We start from the raw sequence: 10,000 nt of genomic DNA, 5'->3' as shown, positions 1-10,000 counted from the left end.
GCTTCATGAAGAGGTTGGGTTGGCCATCATTGGCTATCTGAGACGATAGCCGTGAACAGCACGGCACTGTCTTTATCTAAAAAACAAAGTCTCACTCAAGGAATTGCCTAATTATCTTAACAGCCTATTAGGAACTTAACATTTGCCATCATGCACGCGTTCACGGGATTACTTGGTTTTTAAACATTACGACTGTTAATTCTGAGCTGGGGTAAGACGGCCTGCAGCCATTAAAGCCTCACATGATGTGGAACTTTCTCTACAATCAACTCCAATCAGTATGATCACTGGAGGATGTCGTTTGGTTGTTTTTTAGTTTTGTTGGGCCACAACAATGCTTTTCCAATGAGAGTCACATGGTTTGATCAAACATTTGTGTTTGATTGCCGATTGCTGGTGGTGTTCTGCCCCTCCCCCCCGATCAAACAAAAATGTTTGATCAAACCATGTGACTCCCATTGGAAAAGCATTGTGGTGGCCCAAAAAAACCCCAAAGAAACTACCAAACATTTGCTTGATTGGTGTTTGGTACGTGTGAATGAGGCCTTGCACTGTTTGACATTCTGAAATGTCTATTATCTTGTGATTTGTTTTGTTAAAACTTGTATGCTTAGGTTTACTGTAATCAGGGCGTCATTGGAAAAGAGGGCTGGCTCTCAAATTGACCTTACTGAATAAATAAAGGTGGGGGGGGGGGGGGGGGGGAGTGTACAAATGGAACCAAATGTCCAAGTTTGAGGACCACTGGCACTCCAGATACATCAGGAGTCCAGTCTGTGTTGCAGCTTCCATGAAGGCAAACATCATGCATGCGGTCGAGAGCAGCTGTTTTCAAACCTTTTGTGCTTTTTAGAGAATAATTTCAAATGCTTATGAAGTAAATTAAACTCCCACTACACTAACTACAACTAAACTAAATAGACAAAAAAGGCTGAATGAGATTCTTCTCTAAATAGCAAACTGCAGTACCAGGCATCAAAGCCTCAGACGCTCAGACGATCGGATGAAGGAACAAGCAGGCAGATGAAGTGTAGAGTTGTATTTATTGCAGACAGAGAGCTTCCCGCGGTCCATGAGTGGGCCGTGGAGCCCACAGACAGACTGACCGTGCGGTCAGTCTGCCCAAGCAAGACCCCCTGACATTGTATTTTTCAGACATTATATACAGAGTTCCATCAAACAGAGGTGTTTCTGGGAGGGGTTTTAAACTTTTACATACCAACAGTGGGCAGTGGCATGGAAATGCATACAGAGTGACGTCTGAGATTTAATCAATTGGCCTCTTGGTTTAAACAATAGAATGCTAATTCCTATCACACCCAGCCGAGCCAGGCTACTTCACTATGCATGATTGCTTCAGCTAGACAGACATACAGACTCCAATCAACTTACTTCAGACCTAAGTACCATTTGGTCATGAACATGCATGATATAGTATACAAATTATTGTCCATATACGACACTTACCCACACATAATGACAAAGGTGACCCAAATAGTGACACCAGGTTGAAAAAGGAATAGATATATTTTTTAAGGGTATGTGTTTTGTATGTGGCGTGCGCACAAACTGCTTATAGTATTAGCATTTAAAAATAATGAATAACTTCAGTATTTGAGTGGCTATCACAAAACCACACAGAAGCACATCAAAAGAGGAATGATGTTGAATCATGCAGGGACACTAACAACTAATACAATCACGGTTGTGTGTCTATAGAAAACAACAAGGAGAGATAATTAAAATGAAAACGACCGGAGTGAGTTTTTTTTTATCCACCCTCCACATAACGGGAATGGAACAAACACCAGCGCCTATACTACAACGAGATAGTTAATGAAAACAAATGGACCAAAGAGAGACAGAGAGAAAGAGAGAGAGAGAGACAGAGAGAGAAAGAGAGAGAGAGAGAGAGAGAGAGAGAGACAGAGAGAGAAAGAGAGAGAGAGAGAGAGAGAGAGAGAGAGAGAGAGAGACAGAGAGAGAAAGAGAGAGAGAGAGAGAGACAGAGAGAGAGAGAGAGAGAGAGACAGAGAGAGAAAGAGAGAGAGAGAGAGAGAGAGAGAGAGAGAGAGACAGAGAGAGAGAGAGAGAAATCTTTTTCATATTTCATTAGCTCCAAATAACAAATGGGTTTATTCTTTTCCTTCTTCTTCTTCTGGGTAAAGCTTCAAACCAGTCCCACAGCAGGGCTTTTATTGGACTGCTGAGTGGACTATTTCCAGTGGCGCTTGGCTTTTAAATACCACCCCCCACACCTACCCCCCACCCACCCACCATCTACCCAGCCAACCACCCACCCACCACGCACGCACGAACGCACGAACGCACGCACGCTCTATCAGATGTATAATTTATTGTGGGAACGTGGCGTTCCTGCTGGTGTCAACGAGGCCTGCTCATCATCGGCAGTGACACGAAGAAGTACTAAAAATTGTATTTCACTTAAGTAAAAGTATCAATAGCGTACTTTTACGCTAATAATTCAAATTATTCTAATACTCTATTACAAGTAAAAGCCTGGATTTATAAATGGACATGAGTAAGAAATACAAAAGTATTGGCATCAAAATATACTTTTAATGTATTAAAAGTGAAAGTACTGAAACCCCTGAAGCTGAAAGGGTTAACAATACAAGTCTACAGTAGTAACTAAAGATGTCAAATGATTGTAGAGGAGTAAAAAGTACAATATTTTCGATGATTCTGAGCTGTAGTGGAGTATTGAAAATCCCAAGTACTCCAGTAAAGGTAATACAACTGTACCTACTACCTAAGGACAGTACTTGGTGTAAATGTATACTTAGTTACACTTTTACACCACTTCTAGACAGACAGGCGAGTTCACAGCAGCAGCAACAGCGACAAACGGCTGCTTGGGTTTCTATGGCAACCAGTCGTCCATTTCCTCACCTTGGTGTAGACACGGAGCTCTCTCTCTCTCTAGACCTTTTCCCTCTCCCTCCCTCTCTTTAGGTCTCTCTCTCTCTCTCTCTCTCTCTCCCCATGTCTCGCTCTCTCGTTCTCTCCCTAAACACGTTACAGACAAACTCCACACGAGGGAATTAAACTTGATCAGGGATTCAACACTGCTTGTGACAACACACACACACACACACAAACCCCTCATCCATCCACCCACCAGCGCATGCGCACACACACACGCAAGCATGCAAGCGCACAGATGGGGCGATGAAACAGACAGCTATAAGGATGCGCCGACACGTCCCTCATTGTCTCAATACACAAACAGCAACATGTCGAATGGAACAGTAGCCCCACCACCACCACAACTCCCACACAACTCCACCTCACCACAACACACACCGTCGGAAAACATTATAAAATAGCAACAGCCAAGCAAACAAAGGTTGGCCGTGAGACACAGAGACAGAGACAGAGACAGAGACAGACAGACAGACAGACAGACAGACAGACAGACAGACAGACAGACAGACAGACAGACAGACAGACAGACAGACAGACAGACAGACAGACAGACAGACAGACAGACAGACAGACAGACAGACAGACAGACAGACAGACAGACAGACAGACAGACAGACGTTGGGATGAAGGCAGCATCGGAGGGGAGAAGGAAGGAGGGAGAGAGGGATGGGGAGGAGGGAGGGAGGGAGGGAGGGAGGGAGACGGAAGGGATGAAAACGCCTTTTGTCTCCCGCCCGGCGTGAAGGAGAAGAGTAATTAGCCGGCAGCCCCTGAGCTGCATTCATCCTAACGCCAGCGGAGGAGGAGCAAGAGATACTCCTGCACCTTAAGGGCACCTCTCTCTCTCTCTCTCTCTCTCTCTCCCTCCCTCTCTCTCTCTCTCTCTCTCTCTATACACAACCTTCTCCTCTCCGAACGGGACCTTCAGAAATGCATCCCTCGCTTTTTCTCCACACTTTTCATTTATCTCAAGTCCCTCCTTCAATATAAGCTTGCTTTCTCTCTCTCGCTTTCTATCTCTGTTTCTCTCTCTCTCTCTCTCTCTCTCCACGTATTTCTCCCTCTCTTCTACAGCCCCCGTCCCTCTCTCTCTCTCTCTCTCTCTCTGTTACATCCGCTCACCTCCCCTGCTCTCCTCTCCTCTCCTCTCCTCTCCTCTCCTCTCCTCTCCTCTCCTCTCCTCTCCTCTCCTCTCCTCTCCTCTCCTCTCCTCGCTAAAATGGCCGCCCAGGAAAACCCTAGCCCTCAGCAAAAAAAAAGAAAAAAAGAAATCACACCGTTGCTGTGGAATAGCTGAACCGGCTGACATACTTGCGAGTGCACACACACACACACACACACACACAGTCACACACATACACACAGTCACACACATACACACAGTCACACACACACGCGCGCGCCCGTGTGAGGCACATGACACACAGCTAGCGTCACAGTCAAATCCTTTGTGTTCATTTAACTCCTGGGTCTAAAGAGAGGACCTGAACCGAGTCTTCTTCCCTTCTTTAATTAACACTGAGGATTTCCCGCTTTGAAGGGCAGAAACCTCCTACTGTTCCGCTGGTCGTTCAGTGTGTCCGCTGCAAAACATTATCACTGTCACATAACTATAACCTTGTCCAGTGGCGTCAACTCCGCGGGTGCTCAGGTGCAGAAGCACCCACAGGCAAAATAATAAATCAATATCAACATGTAGTATATGCACCCACTGTCCTGACTGAAATGTCCCTTCCCCAGTGGTCATGTTGTCATGCACGTAGTCACCCTTTACGGGGGGTTGGGGGCGCTTGGGCAAAGATAGGTGTTGGGCCGCCGCCCATGGGCATTCAAATGCTAATGAGGTGGCCTTTGTTCTGCTGCCAGGTAGAGAGTATAAATGTTGCATACAGTACAGTACAGGATTTATTTCCATTTGACTACGATGATGAAGCCACCTCCAGCCAAGAAGAGATTCGTCCAGTCCATGCTACAATTCGGCGCCACCGCCACCGGCTAAACACACCCTAACTAGTCCTTAATATCTACGGAAAACCCACCAATAAGCCCTTATCCAACACAAATTAACAATTCTTTCTCAAGCCGCACAATTTCACTGGAGCGCAGCGCTTATATGCACGCAGACAGCACATGATACAGGCCTACGCATGTCCCGTCCCAAACACTGAGGACAGTGAGGAGGTAAAGTAAACTTGTTTATAATGTGGCAAGAAAAATATATTCCAATTACTTTTCGGTGCGCACTCACCATGAATCCAAGCAGAGGTCCTCACAAGTATAGCCGCCACAGTCCCAATGGCCCGTGAGCAAAAAGTTGATATGCACCCACCGCCGTTATAGGAACCTGACGCCTCTGACCTTGTCCACGTTGGCAGACCCTGCAGAACACACACTATATCGGCTCTCCCACCGACAAGGTGTCCATTTGTGACCAGATTTGACTGAGAGCCTGCCACAATCTAGACTATAGAGCATGTCTGAAATGAATGTCAGAGCTGAAATCAACATGTAAATATGAAATGAATGCTTAAACATGTAGCTATAGGTGTAATGTTACAGTCCACATAAGTGAACCTTTCAAGCCTGTTTTCTCAACTCGCTGTTTTCTGCAAGACATTACTCTATAAGCCATGTCTCCAAAACTGGTGGGTCAAACTGAACAACCAATATCTCAATTTGAAGCTATGATTCCCTGCTTTCATCTGACATGAAAAAAACGAAAATTTAACGAAAATCCAATGGCAGTCCCTCAGTCAATTTGTCACATTTATCTCCAGCCGAGAAAGACTTACTTCCAGCGTGTAGCTATAAAATAAAAAATGCTCCTCCATTCGAATCGTGAACTATAAGCGGATGTCGCTCGAGTAAATATAGCCATGTTAAAGAATACCTGTTTCCAAACAAACAGTCAAACACGCCGTATGGGCGGTGCTCAGAGTGAAACTAGAGGATAATGCATTCTAAGACCAATCCAAACGTGTATGCAAATACTTGCACCTCTCCACCCCCAAACACGGGTAAAGTAACCGAAAAAAAACAAGCATACTTTGCCTAATAAATGTAACCATTTAATGACTTTAAATCAACTATCTGTTGGAATGAAAACCTTCAACATTGTAAATATAAACAAATGAAAATCACACAAAACATGTTTCAAAAACCTTTTCTGGCTTTTCATTGAGTTGAGCCTCATTTTGTGAGCCTCAGTCACATATCTCCATAATGCAGTTTAACTTTGTATGTTTTCATGCAAATCAGGGTTGCACAAAAGTAGTGAAAAAAGCACATCTATAGGCTACACGCTCAAGATCGGCTATTTTCACAATTCTTTTTTATTTATTTTATATAATACCGAAAAAGTAACGTATCTGTGTGTGTGTGTGTGTGACATAGGTTTCCACTGTGTTGATGCTGGATTACAGACAGAGATAAGGACAAAATGCAGCGTGCGCACACACACACACACACACACACACACACACACACACACACACACACACACACACACACACACACACACACACACACACACACACACACACACACACACACACACACACACACACACACACACACACACACACACACACACACACAGAGATTTGGGGGTGGGTTGAGGGGAGGGGGGGTGGGGTTTAGATGGGATGGAGTGTAACTTACTGGCGGTACAGTTAATCCTGATACAGTCTGGAGGGGAATAGAACAAAGGGTTAATAGCTGCACGTATTATTACACACTCCACGCCACTGGGGACACACACACTGGCACACGCACGTGCACACACACACACACACACTCCGCTGAAGAAGCGAGCACTCTCCTTATGCCTTACGACCGTCACTATGGTTACCAAATGAAACCAATTGAACCTTCTTCTGGGGGGCGGGGGGGGGGGGGGATCACTTAACTTATAAGAGCATGTTTTTATAATGATCGATCGATCGATTGATCGTGTTCTGGCTTGGATCAATGGAACTAACAGACTTCCACATGTGATTTATTTTCTCACATATGGTTTTCTACAAATGCCTTCCAAATCAGTATACTGTAGTTCTCACACTTTACCAGATGTTTCTAAAATGGTCAGAAATAGCAGAAGCGCAGGCTCGCAGTGAGCTTGTATATATATATATATTTTTTTTAATAGCCAATTAAAAAACCTATAAAATGACAAAAAATATGCTTTCCCGGTTTTAATTGGAGGAAGAACACCATCGTTATTTCACTTTAACAAAAGTATCTATTGTCACTATGATTCAAATGATAGTATTTTACACATTATTTGGGGAGCCCACCACCACCAGTGGGGCTGGTTTAAGACATGACTGCGGCATGACGTTGGCAACAGCCAATAGAAAGTGAGGCGGACGACAAAATCTCTCATTCATTGATGTGATTGGTCAGCGCCAGCGGCGCCGCCATGGCAACAGGAGAGTGGATTGGCTTCCTTTCAGCGTGAGTGTGGTGAGTGGCGAGCGTGCTCATTGGCTGCTCCGTGTGCCCCAGGGGTCGGGGGGGGGGGGCGAATCGAAAAGCACCAGGAGACTGCGAGGTGCGGTCTCCGTCTGTCTAGACGACATCTTGGACGTTTTATTTGGAGGGGGGGGGGGGGGGGGGGGGGGGGCGCGGAGCAGTCAACTCTTATGTTTAGGCACGTCGGTATATAGGGGTCAAGGGGTCACTTTTTTTTGTCCCCTCGGTTTACCCACGATGCCTTTTGGGTGTGCCGTGTGGCGTCAACCACAGTTGAGACGCAGCTGCAGACAACCAGAGACCCACACATGATGTACCCCTGTGTGTGTGTGTGTGTGTGTGTGTGTGTGTGTGTGTGTGTGTGTGTGTGTGTGTGTGTGTGTGTGTGTGCGTGCGTTAGGGATGTGCAGGTCGTCTGGGAGTGAGCAGAGAATGCAGCCTGGGGCTTGACCCTCTGTTCAGCACAAACACAGACAGCGAAAGCAACAAAAAAACATCTTCAACAATGTGTGTGTGTGTGTGTGTGTGTGTGTGTGTGTGTGTGTGCGTTTGCATCATGAACGTGCGCACCCAGTGTGTACTGTTGGGCATAAGAGAGCCAACCGAATGTAAATGTTTGTCTTGGCATTATTATAGCATTTATAATCGCTTGGAAAACAAACGGTACAGAATATCGTTGCTGCCGGGCACAAACCTTTCTTTTCTTTTCTTTTACACGTAAATTCATGACCTAGCAAACCTACTTTGTCGCCAGAATAGCAAAAATAGCTATTGCTATTTTTAAAGAATGTGTGGGTTTACTGGGTTCAAAACTGTTACTTTTCTCAGGATTCAGGAAAAAAGTTGCTTAAATACAAATTCTGTAAGTGAAGACATGTGTGCGGGTCTCCAGTTTCTTCCTACTCTTTGGGATTCACAGTCAAAAACTATATGAGATCCACAAGCTCAAAGCGTGTCGCTTAATTGGTGCCGTGTTTTGAGCCTGTAGATCTGCTATTTTGGATGCTTTTGTGTGGCGTTGTATTATGAACAAAACACCCAAAAAAGAAGAGGTTTCCGCCCGCCAACAGCCATATACTGTCTCACCCAGCAGAATGTCATGTTATCACGGTGGGCAGAGTGTGGGTTCATTTCCTTTGGACGGTGCATTATTAATCAACGTTTAATGACATTTCTGTAACTGTACCAGGAATTTGCCAAGAGGCTGGCTTCAGCGTCAAGTCCCCTGACAGGTAATTAAACCTGCTTTGGGTTTTCTCCAAACTTCAACTTGTGTTCGGTTATTCGTGTATGTATGTTTGCGCCTGTGCGTTTGTGTGTGCCTGCGTGTGTTTGTGCATCTGTGTGTGTGTGTGTGTGTTTAATACTAAACTTGTGAGGACCAAAAGGTCCACACAAGTATAGAATTTGATGAAAGACATGTTTTGAGGACCATTTTCCGTGTCCTCGCTAAAACTAAAATAGTAGTTTCACGGTTAAAACACATTTTTAGAGCTATACAAGCTAGTACATTTAGAAAAAATATATATTCAGAATTCGGCATTTATTAGAGGTTATAGGTTTAGGCGTCGTTAGAGTTAGGTGCGGTGATGACGTCACCACACCAAGGAAAAACAGCCGATCTACAAGTTATCTTTCGGCAGCTTTTTCTTTTGTCCTAACGTTTTAGACGTCCTCACAAGTACAGTAATACAATCAAACCTCTGAATGTGGGCGCACGTGTAGGTGTGTGTGCGTGTCTGTGTGTGCATGTTTATGTGTGTGCGTGCGTGCGCGTACCTAGGTTGACGGTGAGCGGACGCGGCCTCCGTCCAGCTCCAGGCGCAGCGTGTCGGCGGAGTTCCGCGACGTGGTCGCCATGAGGACGCCGTAGGCCCGCTGGGAGCGGAACCGCAGGGACACGTCCTCCGCCTCCGTGTGCATCGCCACGGGGAGCTGGACCTTCATGAACTTACTGCCGTCGTACGAGAGGATGGTGGCGTCTGGAGGAGAGAGACACACACACACACACACACCAGGGCCAAATTAGCCCATTTGTCCAGTGGGGCGATGGCCCAGGGGCCCTTGGCTCTCAGGGGCCCTTTAGGGAACTTGGACCGCTCTGGACTGGGTTTGAGGCCCTGTAAAAAAAAGCTCATGGGGACCTTCATTGGCCATTCATTTTGTTAAATTTAGGCCATACATTTTCGTTTTAGTCGAAGAAATCAACACTGGATGTCATACGACTGGATGGTAGCGTCTGAGAAGAGAGACACACATCATCATCATCATTTTTCGACCGCAGTCGAGATCATGGACCTCACAATGCCACATCAAACTTCAGATCATGGACCTCACAATGCCACATCAAACTTCAGATCATGGACCTCACAATGCCACATCAAACTTCAGATCATGGACCTCACAATGCCACATCAAACTTCAGATCATGGACCTCACAATGCCACATCAAACTTCAGATCATGGACCTCACAATGCCACATCAAACTTCAGATCATGTACCTCACAATGCCACATCAAACTTCAGATCATGGACCTCACAATGCCACATCAAACTTCAGATCATGTACCTCACAAT

General features: G+C 45.5%; 1 protein-coding gene across 1 annotated transcript in view; it reads right to left on the bottom strand.

Annotated features, from left to right (window-relative positions):
• LOC310874024 (neurexin-1a-like) overlaps positions 1 to 10,000 on the bottom strand; it is a gene marked incomplete at its 3' end in the record, with an annotated part of 91,262 nt that overhangs the window by 53,161 nt on the left and 28,101 nt on the right. Inside the window, 3 exon segments of the mRNA XM_083786685.1 lie at positions 6,610 to 6,636; positions 9,202 to 9,219; positions 9,222 to 9,404. Of these exon segments, the coding sequence (XP_083642811.1) occupies positions 6,610 to 6,636; positions 9,202 to 9,219; positions 9,222 to 9,404 (228 nt within the window).

The sequence above is a fragment of the Protomyctophum parallelum genome, assembly GCF_964188405.1.
Source record: "Protomyctophum parallelum genome assembly, chromosome: 17".
Lineage (NCBI taxonomy): Eukaryota > Metazoa > Chordata > Actinopteri > Myctophiformes > Myctophidae > Protomyctophum > Protomyctophum parallelum.
Note: the sequence above shows the minus strand (reverse complement) of the source record. Positions and strands in the feature narration are given on the sequence as shown.